This window comes from Parambassis ranga, chromosome 1 (genome assembly GCF_900634625.1).
Source record: "Parambassis ranga chromosome 1, fParRan2.1, whole genome shotgun sequence".
Classification (NCBI taxonomy): domain Eukaryota; kingdom Metazoa; phylum Chordata; class Actinopteri; family Ambassidae; genus Parambassis; species Parambassis ranga.
Window position 1 is genome coordinate 9,236,998 of NC_041022.1, and position 19,506 is coordinate 9,256,503.

The 19,506-nt window shown below is 40.6% G+C and overlaps 1 protein-coding gene across 5 annotated transcripts; it reads left to right on the plus strand.

Annotated features, from left to right (window-relative positions):
- Positions 1-5,842: 5,842 nt before the first annotated feature.
- LOC114432747 (CD97 antigen-like) lies at positions 5,843-19,252 on the plus strand. 5 transcript variants are annotated; one of them, XM_028400935.1, is made up of 18 exons: positions 5,843-5,966; positions 6,293-6,431; positions 9,256-9,330; positions 9,705-9,848; positions 9,933-10,070; positions 10,615-10,755; positions 11,236-11,279; positions 11,401-11,511; positions 11,607-11,760; positions 11,846-11,965; positions 12,154-12,353; positions 12,451-12,618; positions 13,815-14,009; positions 15,527-15,744; positions 15,900-16,058; positions 17,508-17,676; positions 17,818-17,919; positions 18,307-19,252. In XM_028400935.1, exons 2-18 carry the CDS (start codon positions 6,401-6,403, stop codon positions 18,346-18,348), a joined length of 2,211 nt encoding a protein of 736 aa, XP_028256736.1. In that variant the 5' UTR covers positions 5,843-5,966; positions 6,293-6,400; the 3' UTR covers positions 18,349-19,252. The 5 variants fall into 5 exon arrangements, with proteins under 5 accessions (XP_028256736.1, XP_028256734.1, XP_028256735.1 ...); XM_028400933.1 differs by lacking the exon at positions 5,843-5,966 and adding an exon at positions 6,119-6,168; XM_028400934.1 differs by lacking the exon at positions 5,843-5,966 and adding an exon at positions 6,124-6,217.
- The last annotated feature ends 254 nt before the right edge of the window (positions 19,253-19,506 follow it).

Sequence of the window (19,506 nt, forward strand, 5' to 3'; positions counted from 1 at the left end):
TGACATGATGTGAGAGTATCTTGGGACATACTCCCGTATCTTGGGACAGTCAAGGGTCATTTCCTTTAACCTATGCAGATACCAACACAGAAACCACATATTTTTTGCAGCCCAACCCTAACAGAAAAAAGTCGATGTTTCAGTCCCTAAAAACAGAACATGTCTGTGTATTTCTCTAGACGCATCTCTACGTATTCATGGGGGCAAAGACTTGGTGATCGTGCGATGGGAACGCTTTTCCTTGTAAAATGTATTTGTTATGAATTTGTATTTGATTTTTATCTAACCTAACCTAACTTAAGCTGTTTTTAATGCCTAACCTTAACCGGTACTTTTTTTTTTGCTAAATACAGCCTCAATCGGTGTCAGGGGGGCTCAGAACTCAGACTCCTTAGTGAAAGTCAGCACTACATGTGTCACTTAGGACTTTCGCGGATGTATTGGTCTCATGTTCAGATGACATCTGGCAATATGATCATATGAATAACCCTAATGTCTTATGTTGGGCGACACGTCCATATGTTCAGTTAGCATAAATGTAATCATATAACCAAATGTGGCTTTTTGTGTAAATGTGTTGATTATATTATACACACATTGAGTGATGAATAGTAATAACACATAACAACAGGTTTGTTGTCAGTAGCACCCAGTAGCTGTTGACATTAAACTGCTGTAAAAGACCAAGTGTTGAAACATCCTGTGTTGATGCATATCGCCTCTTCAAGCCACATTCACTGTTACCGTGTTAAAAGCCTTTCGAAATGCGACTGAAGGCAGGAAAGCTCTCAGAATCTTTACCACTAAGCGTACTTGTGTATATCTGCTTATGTACCTTACACCCTGACAACATGTTGCCGGCATTTGTGGCGTCACAGAGAAACCACTTGAGGTTTGGAAAAAAAAGTTTGAGTTGCACTTCTGGTTAAAAATACACGAGTATAAAAGCAGAAGAAAGAAGGAGGCACAGAGGCTTATCGACGCCACCAACAGTCACAGTACAACATGTACAATACAACAGTACATGTCCAATCATTGTTACTGCTATTATCAGGACAGAAAAGATTAATGACATAAGACCATTTTCCCACAATAAGACCTGTGTTTACTTCATGAAGCATTCATGTGTTGTTTTGTTAATTTAATGATATAATGTAAATACACACACACAAACACAAATAGGGTTAAATAAATCTGACAGAGAAGTGATGAGTCTCAGAAAGAGGATATGAGAAGGAGAGGAACAAGGATGTGGCCAAGAGTTATTGATCTTTAAGTTAGCGTCAGTCGTCCTTTCCTGCTGGAAAATTAAATAAGAGTTGGGACGTGTGTCCCAGAATGTAAACAGTGGCTGCAGTTGTGTGATTGTGATCCATTTACTCTGTTTCCATATGGAAACATCCTTCAGACTGCACTGTAGGTGCCAGCAGCTCTGGACACAAACATTTCTACGTCTGTTAGGGTTTTAACTTTCCACAGTGCTGCTGTGATGCAACAGTGAAGCAACTTCATATATGCGGTGTGCCATTGGCAATGAATTGTGCTTTTATTCTGGAGTAGAGCTCGGAGAATTGGAACTTGTGTTCCACTGGAGAATCGTGTGAAAGATTTTTTTTTTTTTGGAAAGATCTCAGGTTTAGTTTCAGTTAGTCATAAGGTTTTAATGAAAAGGTTGTCTCTGCTTTCACTTTTTTCAGGTTTGGCCACAAACCACATGCTGGGCTGGCCGTTGTCATGGAAATGTGGTTGACATACAAGCTCAGTTGTTAGCACGACACTTTTTGGACATAAACTTTGCTTTTATCGGCAGTAAAAAACAAAAGCTGTCTTATACCCCCCCCCCCCCCCCCCCCCACACACCAAAAACCAAAAATCACTGTGTTGTTTTTGTAAAAGCTTTTTTCAATGGAGACGTTAAGCCCACTTTGTTATCAAACACTCTGATTAGCATTAGTAATAAGCCTTAGATTTGAAAGCTATTATTGATCATAAATACCCCTACAGGCATCGATCAAAGACCTCATGTCGTCTGCTGTATGCAGTATGTTAACAGAGAAAGCTGACTCTTTTAGTCCTGCTCCAACAGTTGTTGCAGTGTCTAGTACCACAATCCATTGCATATGACCACCTGATTGTAAATGCCCTCATGTTTGAAAAAAAAAAGAAAAGTTGAAAACCTGTTCAACCTCTGTCTGTCTCACCACCACAGACTGAACATAACAATAAAAACACCACCTGCCCATCTGTCCTTTTGGCCCTGCTGGTTTTGGTTGTCTTTGGAATCTTGGACTCCACCAACAAACTTATTTTGCATTGTAGCTAATGCACACATGGACTCCACACCACCAACAGCACCTGATAAAAAACAGCCCACACAGCATAATGTTTCAGTTTCTGTTGGCATCAAGGAGCAGTTTGATCCCAGCAGTTCAATCCCCCCATTGTCAAACATGTCCCAGTCGGCCTTATCCTTTTGGAAGAATGAAGCTGTGGTCTTTGGCTGATTGAGTCACTTAATAAACCGTGAGAAATATCTGTGGCCACAATATGACACATCAACAACACATTTTTTTCCACATCAAATCCCTATTTTAAAGGTGTCAACTAAAAACACATCAGGACAGAAAGTGTTTAAAAGGAAATGCCTTCACTTACCTCATGTTTCTGCACAACATGTGTGCAGCCTCTTGTTACCGTCTACAGATGGCTGCATTTAGATGCACCATTTTGTACTTGCATACAAAATGTGTGTCAGCAATTTTTTATTTCAATGTGTCACACTCCCACCACAGAAAGACAACAACGATGGCTCAGTATAACTATACAGCCTTTGGACTGTCCAATATTGGTACAATACTTGTTGGGCTGGTATAAATCTTCCCTTTGACAGATCACATTTTTCCCACACAGTCTCTCTATTTGGATGAGTGATGGTCACGATGGGCAGAAGTCCATTAAGTGCATTTAGGATTATTGCTCAGCAGCTGCCAGCAGGAGTAAATACAGCCAACCAAACATGCACACTCACACACTGACAGGCTCTTTCCATATGGAAGCACTAAACTATATAATTGTACAGAGTTGGAGTTCATAGGCTGAAGCTTATACAGACATAAATAGACCACACCTACACACACGTGATGTATCTGCTTCTATTTAGCTGTTTGTTTACTGGAGATGCTGAAGGGACATGAACTTGCATTCTCTCATCCTCTTCCTGCCTGCATGTGTGTGTGATTTATCTGTCTCCATGTGTCTGCTCATTTGTCTCCGTATGTCTGGCCTTCTGTCTGTGCAAAAACGATGACAAACGACGACTCCAGAAAGTCAAGATGATGCTTTAGAAGACAGAGAGAGACAGAGAGAGACAATGAGAAATGGGTCACATAGGAAAGTTTTTTTTCTCACACACAAGCATCATATGGTGATATGGTGTTTCCCCACGTTCCCTTTGCCTGTAAGTGATAACTCTTTAATCGCCACATATTATCTGTGTCACCCACTTACAAACTGTGTTAAATGTTTATATTGTGATTGTCGATAACTCCACTTGTTTTGCAAAGCCAGACTAGAAAAAAAAACTCAGGCTTGTTTGCAGTGTCTGGTGTAAAGCTGAGCAACAACATGCAGCCCTGTTATCATAATGTCTGGGTTGTATTGATGAAACTAATACATTCTCACAAGTGAACAATAAAAACGGTCAATTTTCACCTTCGCCTTCACATTTTTTGCCCAAAAGTCAGAACCAGCTGGTGTACTCCAGCGGTGGAGCTGATGTGCACAGGCCCACAGGACTCTAAAGGGAAGGTGGTGCCTGCAACTGCCACTGTCGTTAAAATGAACACCATATTGAGGCACAGAAGTGTGGTAGGTAGCACTGATGTCTGATAGCTCTGTAAAATGCATACTGGTTGAACAACTGTTCTGCTACTTCACAATTTGAACTGTTAATACTACAGATCACTCTTGCACTACTCAACTTTTGCAAAGAGATGTTGTTTTGCATACACTTGTGTACCTGAATGACAAAGTCTAAATCTAAGTCTAAGTCTAAGAATGTTCCTGGTTTAAACCCTGTCTGCATGGAGTTTGCACATTCTCTCTGTGTCTGCATGGGTTTTTTTTTTTTTACGGGTACTCCGGTTTCCTCTCACATACCAAAGCCATGCATGTTAGGTAGGTCAACTAATAATAATAATGAGTGTGACAGGTTGTTTGTCTCTCTGTTAGCCCTGTGATAGGCTGGCAATCTGTCCAGGGTGTACCCAGCCTCTTCCCCATTGACAGCTGGGGAAGGCTTGACCCTTTAGTGGGTTAAGAAAATGGATAGATGGACCTGGATAAACTCATCTGCGCCCCACTGCAAACCTTCATTACAACTATAGCTAAGCTGCGAGAACAGTGGTCAAAAGGGATTCTGAGAGTGGTAGCACGAAGGCAAACCTCATACCAACTGTCTAAATTGGATGAGTCAGACCATTAGTCCACTCACTAGTCTCAGTTACTTAATACATTTCCTTCCTTGTTTCTATGAGAGTTTCAGTATGTCCCTCTACAGCTGCTACAATTTATACCTTGCATTTTCTTGCATCACAAGGAGATCAAAATTGACGATTTATAACGACTGGACTTCGACGGCACCGGACATAACAGACAGATAAAGAGTTTGGATGGTAATATTATTTTTTAAATAGACACAGCAGTAGGTAAAGGAGCGGTTCAACATTGTTTTTAGAAAACATGTTTTCTTTGGCTCTATGTGTATGATCTTTGTTCTGTAGCGTATTAACATTTCCTATCTGTCTCGATATGCTTTGTTAAAAATTGGTTGGTGAGTTAGGAAATGCCATGAGTTCTTGGCGCTTAGGCTGACAAAGCTTGCACCGATCCAAGGACTTCCAACAGTTTTTCCAGGTATGGCCAAGGATGCAGTAGGATGGCTGGTTGGCTTTCCTCCTGGCTACCAAGCTCCTCACTGCCGGTGCTTCCTGACATTTTGTTTGGTATTTCAGGTATTCTATCGTCAGTTCCAACACCTAACTGTGTTTATTTGTCACATGCAGAGGAGATGTATCATGTACAAACCAATAGGATCCCTGAACAGTATATGTTAGTACTCCTTGTCAAATTGTGTCTCTCTGGATGGCGCTACAGCTTGGTACATCTCTCATCGTTTCATGTCATCCTGACATTTTTTAGCTGCTGAACTCATTCCCCATTGGTACGTCCCCATTGTGCATTGACCAATAATATTACAGCCCTTTTAATTTGAATCATTAAAGGTGAAACATGCTGACATAACAGACATAGTGTGCTACATTGGAATGGCAGCCTGATCTTGTATTTAGCAGGACGCCACCCTGCTTGTGAATATCCCGACAGTCAGCAAAAAGTATCCACTTTAATCAGAGTTGCCTCACACACAAAGTATATGTTAATGTTTTTGGAAGGAAGCTGCTCAGGGCTGTGTGCTCTTTTTAATGTTATGTTACCACATTGGTTTTCTCTGAACCTCGCCACTGTGGTTTTATAGTGGATTTCACTTTAATAGAGGTCATCCTGCATCCGTCTCCAGTTTGTTTTCTTGCTGTCTGGGGGGGTTGAGAAAATGCAGAAGGGTTGTCACTGCAACTGGGTAAAAGGGCTAAACACTGTAGGGGGGACGGTTGGGGGGAGACGCAGAAAAGGAGCTGAATGGGAACGGATATAAGATTACTGGCAAAACTCAAGTGCAGCAGCAGCTGTTTAGATTGAGTGTTAGTCATCGCCCCCTCTGCTCTCCTCTCCTCCCCTGTCCCCCCTCTTTTCTCATGAGAGTGTTGTGAATAGCTCCTGAAATAGAGGCCACTGGAGCGAAGAGAGAAAGATGGCGTAGACAGAGAGGGGGGTTGTGTGCGCAAGCAATGTGATACGGTACCAGTGTGAGAAACGTGTTTAAAGTGAAAGACGTGGAGTGAAAGAAACAAGTAAGTAAAAGGGGTGTGAGGGAGACAAGGCCACACAGATAAGTTTGTGTGTGTCTGAGAGAGAGAGGGCGAGAGATAGAGAGAGAGAGAGAGAGAGAGAGAGGGAGGGAGAGAGGGAGGGAGCTGGGTGGGGAAATCAGGGGGAGGGAGAAGCATGCTCAGACTGAAAGTCAGAATCAGAGAGAGGAAGAAGCTGGTGAAGGTTCACTGTTATTTTTCCTGCCACAAATATAAATATTCTCTCTTGAAAGGCAAGATATAAATGTTCTATTGTTCTGTTGCTGTTTTGTTTTTCACTCTGACACTTTGTGGATATTTTTGGACAGCAGACACACCTTAAAATTCTTTCTTCAACTTCTGTGAGAGGACCTACAAACCAAAGTTCTGATCATTTCATTGAAGATTTTGTGTGGAACTATTGTTTTCTCACTGACATGGGCTTTGGGAAGGAGCTACTTGTTCTTGGTAAGTTTATCAATGAGAGCGCAAAGCGTGTATGTGTGCAGCTGTGTGTGAAGGCTGATGAAAGACAGAAAAAAACGGGAATTCAAAAAAAGTTTGGTGCCTACTTCTCTTATGTTTAAAGATACTTTAAATGTATGTTTAAAGATACTTTAAACATTGGAAAAACTCCTCTTTAATAAAATATTGCCATCTAATTTTGAATAGCAACATATTATGAATCACATGTTCTGTATTTGACAGTAGTAGTTTTTTTGGTTAAAGAAAATCTTGACAGTGCTGTCCAGCTGTGTGTGTGTGTGTGTGTGCTGGATGTGGACAAAGGTCAGTGTGGCTGCTGTGCTGTGAAAACCTCTGACTGATGCTGCTGTGGCTATTGGTCAGTCAGCTGTCAGAGTAAAATAAACTCTAACAGTGTGCAGGTCTGATGATACAATGAGTCACAACGACAGGAAGAGTAATCTGTGAGCCTTATTTGAATAAAACACTGCTGCTGCTGCTGGTGGTGGTGCACCACAGATCACCGGTTAACCAACATTGGGGAGAGTTCAATTAGAAAATGTGGGTTATGCTCGGTGTCATATCTAAAACATCATGGGCCATGCTGACTAACCTTTAAACAGCATACAGCAAGTAATATTATTTACATTTTGGCTTCTTTAAGCCTGCTGTTTTGGTTTTCTGGCTTTTCTGGTTTTGTGTTTTTGGTTCTAAGCTTCAAAACTCAGTTTGTGAGTAGCACGTGGATGTAATGGTTTATTATATTCACATGCTACACAGTGACGCTGTAATGTTATGGTACATTAAACAGTCAAATGTTTCCCTCTGGAGTTGCTAGAGACCACAAACAGACCTTAAAAATAGTGTGAATCATTCCAGTGTCTGCTAAATGTGTAAACAGGCCACCGTTTGCCTCCAATTTAGCCAAAACAACTTCATAAGATGACAACATGTCATGTTATGTGGTTAAAAACAACACAATTACATACTGCAGTCAGCTTAATTTAGCTCATATACACACTGTTACATATACAGGTAATATACAATCAGAGGATCAATATGTGAGATTCAGATTCAATGAATAGCTCCAACACAGGCTGAAACAGAGATCCGTCCTCAGATAGTACAAAATGAGGTATGTGTGTAATGTTTGTTACTTGAAGTTGTCTCTGGTTTGGCAGAAAACCAGATGTGAATCTGTGAGATCACAAACTGGCTATGTGCCTCTGGTAAGTGTGGCGGGTTAGGACCAGTCAGTCATGGGTGTGCAAAATAAAGCCTCCTGTGTGTATGTATTTAGCTTGTGATGGTTCATTCTTCACCTACAAAGTGTTTCCTGACTTTCCCATGCAAGTTTCCTGCAGCCACAAACCTGATGCTCTACTCTACTCATCAACAGCAATGATGCTAACCATACTATATGGCTATTGTCAGGGTTTGACTTGGAGAGGACACAAATGCGAGAGCACAGAGCGGTTTAAAAGTCAAAACAGTCTTTATTTACTGACCAGGGGGAGGCCAGAATCAAAGTCTCTCAAAAGAACAACTAAAAATCACACTTAGCGTGGCAAACAAAAACGTGGCTTGGCAAGGCAAAGTTCAAGGCAAAAACAAAACAAATCCTTGGCATGGCATACATGAGTACAAAGGAGAACACGATCTGAGGCAAAGCATGGACGTGGCAACGAAACACACAGACATCCCATGACGAACTGGCACCCAGTGAAAGGGAGACACAGACTAAATACACAGGGAGCAGGGAAGACAATGAGACACAGGTGAGACACATTAGGGAGGAGCAGGTAATCACACAAGGTGGGAAACTACAGGAAGTAAAACACAAGACAACAAACAAGGAGGACAGGACTATCAAAGTAAAACAGGAAACACAAGACACAACTTACACCACAAGGACAACAAGACACAAGAACTAAACTAAACACCAGCCCTAAAACGAAAGGGAATATAACAAAACCTAAACACAAACACAAAAAATAAAAACCAACCAAAACCAAAAAGAAACACAGCTATATGATGACTAATATACTATTATGTTAGTTTGTTTCCTTTTGTTATGACATACTGCCCCTTTATAGAAATATAGAAAAGCCTCATTGTTTGCAAACAAAAAAGAAAAAGGAATTGCATGCATTGTCTATCAAGTAATGCAACAGGAAGAGAGACAGAGAGAAGTCAAAGCAGAAGAAACATACAGTGAGGCCTGTGTATATGACACACAGTTATTCTCTTTTACCAACATGCTTACTGGTGATTGAAGTCAGCTGTGAGCTGAGCATACTGTTACGTTTTGAATATACGCCTTGTTTCTGTCCGATCTTATTTCATCATGTAATTAGAGCCAGTCATACTGTTTTACACACTCACTGTCACTGTCAAACTGTGTCTGGTCCTTCCACTGTGGAAGCTCCAGACTCATCACACAACAACAGAAGGCTCATTGTGACTGAAAGAGGGAAGCACAGAATGTGGGAGTATTAAAGCTCATGTGTACGGGCCGTGTTTTCCGACGTATCACTGACTCATTAGGCAGAAAAATGTGACTGACGTGTGTCTTTTTCTTTAATTTCTGGCAATGCAGGGAGAAGCAACATGCAGAAAACAAAATGACATCATTTAATGTGTCTACATGTGACCTTCGAGTCACATCAGGGTGAAAACCTAACTGGAGGTCACCTCACTACACCAAACCAAATCAGTGGTTTAGCACATAGTTTGAAGTTTAAAGAAAAAGGAGCCTAACTTCATGAAAACAGCCATTGAAATTTCATTTGTGAAATTAAACTGCTCTTTCTCTTTTTGTCCGCAGGGTTGGCGTTTCTCCTGGTGAAATGTAAACATCCATGTGATCTTGGCTACAGTTCAGATGGCAAAAAATGTGTTGGTAAATCAGACATATTTATTCTCCCTCTGCACCATTTCCATCACGGTTTCTGTCTACAATCGTGAATTCCGCTCAAGTCAAGAAGTCTCTGAGTACAAATGGTGTTGCCATTATGTAATAGGATTTACCGGCGTTTACCAGTGTAACCTTTGTAGATGACATTTCGCTGAGTTTTTCCATTTTAGGCCTCAGCTCATAGCCAGAGTGCAGCACAATGAAAACAACAAGAAAATGTTTAAATTCTTAGATCAGAGCTGTTCCAAGTAATCAGTTAAAGAAATACAAGAGACTGACAATGGTGAACGAAGGTAGACACAGGAGCTAAAAGAGAAGAGATTGATTGTGTATTGATTGTGTTTTTACTTTATTCACAGATATAAATGAGTGTCAAGAACATCCATGTGGGAACCACTCAAAATGTTTCAACACAAACGGCAGCTACTACTGTCAGTGCCAGGACGGGTTCAGAAATATTCATGGGAGTAAGAACTTTACAATGATAAAAGGCCAGTGCCAAGGTAAGCGTGTATGAGCTGTATATTCAGCATTTGGGACATGTGGATCCAATTGCTCTTACCACAGTCTTCACTGTCTTCTGTCAGATACCAATGAATGTAATGAAAATAACAACATCTGCGGTCAGGGGGCTTATTGTGAAAACCTGATTGGGAGTTACAAGTGCACCTGCCAGTCCGGGTATGTCAACGTCAGTCACGTCACCAGTCCTGTGCAGTGCGAAGGTGAGTGGTGGTGAGTGCAGTCTGCACAGTATGTGTGATTTTTAATCAGAAAGTGCATCCAGGAAACGGATAATTAAGTTTTACCAAATCATCTTCACTGAATACTGCATTTGTCATCTGATTCATACCTTCCGGCACATGCTGCCTGCACTCCATGCCCATCCTTCCTAGACATCACATCATACACTTAATTTAAAGTTTATTAAGACCTTTATAATAAGTGTTATTAACAGAGGACAATAAAGTTTTTCTCATCATACCTTCTTGTTGTTCCATCACGATTCAACAACACATTGCGATCTGACCCAAACCACAGAACTTCCTGCCTCCTGCTAGTCCTAATTGCAGGTCTTAACTATTTTAAAATGGCAAGACATCTCACGACAGGAACGCACAAAACATGGACTCACGCTCAACCAACATTTTTTATTATAGGCCAGAAGAATGAATTCTATATTTTCAGACATGCCTCATCCATCCGTCATTGCTCTTGAATGAAGAATGTTAGTCATTAGTTCACCTGTACTTCTCTGTCTGTACACAGATATAAATGAATGTGAGGCTGGCGAAATTAACCAAGACATCTGTGGGAAGAAAGGAGTCTGCAGGAATGTTAATGGGAGTTACTGGTGTGATTGTCCAAAAGGATACACCAATTATGGCATCCAGGAGACGCCTTGCACAGGTGAGTGCGCACATCCCTCCATCCCATCTATTTCAATGCCTCTGATAGAAGCAGGAAGCTAAAACAGAACTTTACTTCCTCTATTAACTCTGTTCTGCAGCAGCAATTTTAAACAAGTCCATCTTTTCAGCTGTAAATTATCACTGTACATCACTACAACTATAAACACACCCTTGTTGCACAACCTGCAGATGGATGTCCTCACACTCGTATGTTATGGCAGAGACAGAATGAATGTACGACTGTTTATCCACTTTATCTGCAGGGCTTTGGGTTCCATAGTGCTGTGAATAAATATTCACTCCATCTTTGCTTTCTGTGTTGACTACTCTTAGTCGAGTGATGCACATAGTATCTCAAGATAATGTTGATGAGGTGTGGGTGTAGTTCACCCTGCACTGCAGATGGTATAACGGCCTTCTGACGTCAGTGCACATCAAGTATCAAAGCTAATCTAATGTGCTGCTTTGTTTTGTCCAGAGCTCGGCTGTGACAGTTTCAGTGCGGACAGCAAGCCTGCACAGGTATGTCTGAAAGCATGATAAGTATAAGAGTCCATATTCACCATGTCACCATATAGGTTAAGTATACATGAACTTAAGTAGCGGGCAAGCTGAATAGTCTCATTGTCTCTGTGTCTCTCAGTCGCATGGAGGCCTGGCAGACATTTTGTTCATGATGAGAAACAGCTGTTTGGCTCTGTCTGATCCAAGCGCTGCTGGTGAGAGGAAGACTGATGGAGAGGCGCTACTAGAGGTTAGAAAAAGATATACAAACACAAACACATTCTTACCACCACATGCAGTCATTCTCAGGCCCCCACTCTCTCCTTTGTTCCGCCTCCTGAGCAGAAACTATTCACAGCGACCCAAGTGATCCTTTCGCCGGGACACGTGAACAGCAGTGAAGATGTGAGCGGGCTGCTCAGTACGGTGGAGAAGTCACTTTTACTTATTGGTCCTCAGCTGAAAGGCAACCGCACCAAGATGGAGACAACAGAGACAGGTAACAAGCTTAGCTGTGATCTGCACGCTCCCTGTGATGATGAACTTGGAGGTCTTTATTTGAAAGTGGTTATTTGCTTTATTAGATGCAGAAATTGCTGTAAAGAGAGGGAAGACTCCACCAACTGGACCAATCCATTTGACCAATGAAAATGCGAGTCTTGACACTGACTGGGCAACAGCAGCTGGGACAGAAACATACCCAGGTAATCTCATCTCATCTCATCTCATCTCATCTCATCTCATCTCATCTCATCTCATCTCATCTCATCTCATCTCATCTCATCTCATCTCATCTCATCTCATCTCATCTCATCTCATCTCATCTCATCTCATCTCATCTCATCTCATCTCATTTCTTTAAATATAATCTCATTCTTGGTGCCTTTTACAGGTTTTGCTCTGGCTGCACTGTTGAGCTACAAGAATCTCGAGAAATCTGTGAACAGGTCTTTTGAAGAGCTTGATGAGCAAAAAAAGGATGATGTGAATCCCTCCTTCCAAGTCTTCTCAAGAGTCGTGTCCATTGTGGTCTCCAACCCTTCGACTCAGAATCTGAGCAACCCGGTTAACATCACTCTCAAACACATACAGGTACAGCCGTCTTCATGTCAAAACTATTTTGAGAAATGGAACGTTGAGTAAACACACTGCCTGTCTTTGACATATTGGTCCTGGTTTGTGTATTAAGGGTATAGAAAAGTCCCCTCATATGCACTACATCTGTGCATACTGGAATGACAACGGGGCCTGGTCCACAGATGGTTGCTATCAGCAGCACTCGAATGCCACACACACTGTGTGTACATGGAAACATCTGAGCAGCTTTGCAGTGCTCATGGCCCTTTACCCCATAGAGGTAAGAGACATACACACACACAAACACCTACACAGGAACCTAAATAAAGTATCAATCTCAGTCTTCTGTTCACACCTGGCTTCAGCAAGCTTCTTGGGTGATCCTATTGACGGGGGGACAGCTCACAAGTGTGTGTGTGACCAAAGATGTACAGATAATGCATTATGAACCAACCAAACAGACCACATTCAGTCTAGGCCACCACATATGGCCGCATACTTTTAGCAGTGTGTACACAGATGTGTGTCATGGAGCACACTGAGCGACCTCCTTAGTAGCCTTTCTTCAAGCCTCTTCCAGAGAGAGTGTGTTCCATTTCCTGTCAGTTACAATTGCTTAGAGGCTTTTCTTAAAACCCTGCACCATTTCTCTAAACTGTAGACCCAACTTTTAAAATACATTTACAAACTTACAAATTCAAATAATCACATAAAACAGGTCTATCTGTGCACAGAATAAACACTGTTTTCAGACTATATACTATACACACACTACAGTGTAAACAAAAACACAACTAAGCAGACATTACACACTACACCAACAATGCCCTATTTTTTGTCTGAATCTCCTGGTTATTGTAGCCATGTATCTTTGATATCAGCTTTCAAATCAACTGTGCTCTATGACCTATGACACACACATTGTTTCCAGTTTTGTGTGTGAGCATTGACACCTGTGCCACAGTGCAAAATGTGTTTTAATGAGTAGGAATGTGATTATCATTTTGCAAAAACATCCATGGGTTCTGCTTAGTATGTGTAACAAAGGTAAAACTGTTAAAGCTTTTGATAAATTCAATAAATTGATCATATATTTCAGAGAAGGGAATTTAGTATTTCAGCAGTTGTACCACGATTGGCTGCAATAGGGCACTCAAGCTAAAGGGCTAAATAACACTAGCTTCTTAAGATCACATTCATAAGAAACATCTTGGGGCAATTTGTTTTGACACACCTCAACGATTAGACCCATGCTATTTATTTATCAAGGTTGATGCTTCTTTGACTCCGTTCTTATATTGAAGTTGTGTTGACGTGTATAGAAAAGCTTTACAGCTCTTCAGCTGATTATTTTGGTATTGATGTCACTAACACCCAGCTGTTTTTAACCATTCACTCATATATGACTGCAAACACATGCATAATGGTTGCTGCTCAGTCACTTTAGAACCTGACATGTCATCCTTTGTCTTCTAGCACACTTTTGGACTCCAGGTGCTGACCAAGATTGGGCTGATCATCTCTCTGCTGTGTCTGATACTGTCCATCCTGACGTTCAAATTCTGCCGCTCCATACAAGGGACTCGCACCACCATCCACTTGCACCTCTGTATCTGCCTTTTCATGGCTGACCTCATCTTTCTGGCTGGCATTTCACAAACTAAACCAGTGGTAGGTGTTTAAATTTACATTATGACCTATGCGTGTGATCACTGATATTGATAGAAAACATAGTGAGACTTGATGTCTCACTATCTTGATGTTTCCTTTATGCTAAATGGTACCTTTGTGTTGCATACATACACACTCAGCTATGTCTTATGTCAGCAGAGGGTGAGCGCTATACATTGGAGTGCATCTCAAACCATGGTTAACATTTATTGATTTCACATGACACTCATCTTCTTGTGCATAGAGCACAGTTGCTACAAAGCAGACCCTTCTTCATGCTAACATCAGAGCATTCTTGTAGAATAAAAAAAAGTAGTAGAAATATCTTTGTGGTTTCCTGAAGCACACACAAACACACACAAACGGAAAGCAAATTTGCTACGCTCCTTGCAGTTATACTTATTGCTGGCAGTGAAGCAGAAATACAGAAAATGAGAATAGAATAAGGAAGTTAGTTTGTACTCATAAGCTGTAGAAAACTCCAAAATCAGCACAAATTCATTCATGTGAACCTCATATGATGATCAGCTGTATATGTTTGGGAAACATTTTCTTTCCCAAAATATGCTTCTTGTGTAGTGCAGAAGATTTCACATAAATAAGCATGCATCATGTTCAAGTCTTTGCTAAATTCATTCACACAGTGCTGACCTACAGTATGTTGCCAGGTAAGTCTGTGTTTTACAGTGTACCAAAACTGGTGTCTGTGGTGACATTTCCTCCCACTACGCTGGTGAAGCTGAAGAGGGTAGCAACTGTTGCCATGGTGACAAAAATATTAGAGGTCTATGTTCCAACTCTGTGAACAGTGTAATAAAACTGTCTGCCCTCAGTCAGTTCTCCTATTTCTGCTCTATCCAATGAGAATGAACAAACGAGCATCAACTTTTGGTCTGTGTTTTTTTAGTTAAGCTGGTTTTAAGTAGTGTAGAAATAGATGCCTAACTGGTGCATGGATTTGAGTTTTGACAATAACGCACTATACCTCACAAAGACCTATTGTAGGCCTTACATGAGCACATCATTGGCTATGTGTAAATTTAACATGACTTTGAGCTGAAGAGCACAAAAAAATCAATGCTAAGCATCACTCCAGCCAACACAGAAAAAACGTATCACCATCTAATGACACAGCTTCTCTGGTATCTAGGCAACACAGACATTTGCATGTGTTTTTGTAATTACTCTTTCCAAAGGAGTTTAACAAAAATGATCTTCGTCTTGAAATATAAAATTATTGTAACATTATATTGATTGATTAATATTATAACTGTTATATGTCACAACATTGTGAAAGCAGTGTGTTTACATGTCAGATTTACTGCTTGCACCACTGCTCTTCATTTGATTAGCGTGACTGTAATCTAACGACTGATAGTGGTAATCAAATATGTCTGTTTGTGGGAACAGTTCAGAGCCTCATCTTCAGTCAGATTACAGCTGTAAAGTCTGTGAGACAGAGCAGTGCTCCACCCCGTCTGATCTGGTCTTTCTCTACATGTCATATTACATTACAGGGTGGCTGCAGGTTCGTAGCAGCGATGCTCCACTTCTTCTTTTTGGGTGTTTTCACCTGGATGCTGTTAGAAGGAGTGCAGCTGTACCGTATGGTCGTCCTTGTGTTCAACGCCAACATCCGGCCCCTGTACCTGTACATCACGGGATATGTGACACCTCTTGTTATTGTCATCATATCTGCCATTATTAGGCCAACAGGATACGGCACTGATGAGTAGTAAGTGGAATGGAAATAGTTGATTGTTGTGTGAAAGACTGCAAACACATAAAGAAATACATACAACATCAGCACGCACACACTTGCTGTTATCTCTCTCAATGAGGTAAAGAACATTGTGTCATAAATATGTGTTTCCTCCCTCTTTTCTTCAGCTGCTGGCTTTCCCTGGAAAACGGGCTCATCTGGAGCTTCTTCGGCCCTGTGTGTTTAGTCATCATCTTGAATGTCTTTTTCTTCATCATCACGGTCTGGAGGCTCGCCCAGAAGTTCGCCAGCCTCAACCCTGACTTGTCCAAATTGCACAAAATCAGGTCAGTCTGTGTGTTTGTGTGTTTGCGTGTGTGTGTGATGTTGTAATGAGTTAGGTAACAGTGGAAGCAAACACAGAGGTAGAACCTTATATAGATGTAGCAATGCTTTGATAGAAAGAATGTGATTTCTGTGTAAGGAAAAATGAAAAGAATGTTTTCACAGTACAGTGTCTGCTCTCTAGTGGGCTGCTACTGAGGGTCTTTTCCCCCTCTAATGTGTCTGAGCTGTTTTTTTTTCCTCCACTCACTGACACACTGTAATAGTATGCAGCTGCAAAAGACATCCTAACGTTAAAATGAAAAAGTATCCTTTCTCGAATGCACCAGTCCATAAATCAATGATGTGTAATTTAGTTCCAGGAATTAGAAGAGTCAACTCCAAAAGAAGAAAAGCATTAGATTACAGTGCAATATAAATGTCTGTGTGGTTTCTGACAGTGGAAAATGTGCACCCTGTCTACATTTCAGATCTACCGCTTTGATTAATGGTTAACTGGTTAAGTCACTGAATTTAAAAAAAAAATGGCTGGCTGAATCTGAGGGCTGGAAATCAAAAGCTCTTATAAAGAGGCTGTTTCATCAGTTTATTTGACATTGAAGTTACTTGGTTAGGTGTAGTAAAAGATCGTGGTTTAAAATGAGACAAAACCTTCAATTTCTATGCAATGTTCCTATTTTTGGCTACTATAGTGATGAGTCCTATGCCCTATATCAATACAATGGATACATCATTTCAGGCCTGGAAATATACACCTGATTTTACGTTGTCCTAGTGAGGATTGCTGTAAAGACATAGTTACGTATGTTGGTCTTGTATCATTCTTCATTAATGGTGCCTTCACAGATTTGAAGCTGACCATTACTGATGGTGTCTCTCTTCTTTGGTGCAGATGATGGTGTCCTTCATGAACTCAGAGACGCTGTGTTTATTTGATTCTTATGTTTATTTTCTTTGTATCAAAGAGGCTTCTTTTCATTCATTCATCCAGTCATCTTCTTCCAGAACTCTGTCAGCGCTGCTGCCTGAGGGCCTGAAGAGCAGATGAGATTTTTTTATAAATTAAATTCCTGTATGTCTGGTTGATAATGAACAAATACACTTTAATTTCAAATTCAGACTTGTTCTTTTCCGACATATAGTCTTACACAGAAGACTGTGTAATACACTTGTTCTTAACACACTGTTTTTCCTCCCCCCTAGAGATCACCTCCTTTAAGCTTATCTTTGAGATTTATCAGCAGGCTGGGCTTTTCTCTCTATAAACTAAGACAGAAAAGTGACTCTGTTCTGTTTGCTGCTTTGTTGAGTAATGTTCTGTCCCTTTACCCCTAAGGGGGTTTTCCAAATAAGTGTTGTGACTATTTTCTTTCTGTGGAATCTTTCTACAAGTATGTTTCTGTTTCTCTTTCACTGACCTCATGTCCCGACCTCTTCTTGTTTCCCCGCAGAGCTTTCACAGTGACAGCCATAGCCCAGATGTGTATTCTGGGTCTGATGTGGGTGTTTGGGGCCTTCATGTTTGCGGAGGGCACCACAGTGGTGGCGTATATTTTCACGATCCTCAACAGCCTGCAGGGCGCACTGGTCTTTATGATGCACTGCCTACTGTCTAAACAGGTGTGTGTGTGTGTGTGTGTGTGTGTGTGTACAATTAGAAAATCTAATTAGAAAAAGTGAAAAACTGTGATAACAAAGATGGATCATTGTAAGAGTTAAGAGCATTAGATTTTGTTTCTGACATTCTGCTGCCCTCTGTAGGTGAGAGAAGAGTACGCCCACTTCCTGTCCTGTATCTGCACACCACAGAAGAAGAGATACTCAGACTTCAGCAGCACCAATCCATCCAGCAGTCAGTCACAGGTCAGTAGGCAGCAATCATCACTCCCTCACTTTTATGTTTATTTGTTTCTGTCCGTCACTTGCACACAGTGATGGACATGGACACATATAAACTATACTGGTTAGCAGAGAGAATATAGATGTTTAAGATTCATCTTTTCATAGCAGCTTTCTCATGAGTCAGAAAGGCATCCAGCCCAGTAGAGGCATCAAAACTACTGGGTCAGGTTTAGCAAAAGACAAGAAGCGCTTCCTTACATGACTACAAGTCAGTTTTTTTTGTGAGGTTAGCATTTAAACATCATGTAGTGCATAACCTAAATATTGGATGTAGGAATGTAGGAACAAAAAAAGGTTGTGGAATCATAGCTTTTGTTCAGTTGTGTCTGCTTGTGTGTCTTTTTTCAGGGTTCTCGCAGTGGGCAGCACACCGGAGAGTCACAAATATGAAGAGTTCTATCTTTCAGTTTCTCAGATTGTACCACCTTTAGCATATTTTAAGCTTGTTTCAAAGGGTTTGAATAACTACAAGTAAAATTCATTCATTTGTCAGCTTAATTTAATTCTAAAAGATCATAAAACCAGTGACTCGCTGGTGTTTGCTCATAACTCTTTAAAATAAGAGAATTTTCAGAGCCTATCCAGGGGTGTAAAGAGCCTATACGGTATTTTAAGGGTCACATGAAGGTTCAAGTAAACAAATAAACATAGATTTAAATAAATAATAAATCAATAAAATAAATAACATTTTAAAAAATTACAGGCCTGATGAATGAACCGAGGGGGACCTAATGTTGACAAACTAAATCCAGCAAATGGATCGTCATTAATAAGGTCTAACGTTTACCTCATTATTTCATTGTACTATTACTATTCATCCCCTGTATATAAAGTAATGATGACTGAATTTTATTGGAGAGTTAAAAACCAGAGAGATGAGACAAATAAAAGACAAGTGAAGCTCCACAATGTACCACAATCATCCTCCTATAAGCTGTTAGTCCCTTCTGATATATATTTATTTAAATATGCAGACGAAGTCCATATTTTGTAGGTTTCAAGAGAACATGAGCATGGACAGTTTGCATTGTGTTTTGGTGTAGGTACGGGTGGGTTTGTGTTTTTATTTTTTGGGACTTTGCTTGTACTGTATAATGGCAAAGAATAAATTGTTTCCATGTGAGGATTTCTACAAACAAAATAAGTGATTTTTCTTATCATTTGTGGCTATTTTCAAAGTAGAAATAATGTTTTTTCAATTGAGTCGTGCCTTCTTTTCACTGCTGTTTGTGCTTTTTCTCATTTCTTTTCTCAAACCAAGAAAACTAAATTACTGCTCTGGTAATTCATAAAACAACAGACCCACCCTTCCTGATAAGCCTGCAGCTTCCTGCAAACAAACTGTGTTTATGGAAAAAAATTTCCATTTTGTTGTTATGTTCTTTTTTTTTATAGCTGTTAGCCTGTTATACATGTGAGGTTGAAATTCGCCTGTGATGGGAGCTGTATGGAACCGAGTTTCTTCATTTTATTGCACTTTTCTGTTGTAAATATGACGATGCAGCACATCTTCACTCACACAGGACATGTCATGTTCAAAACTTGAGA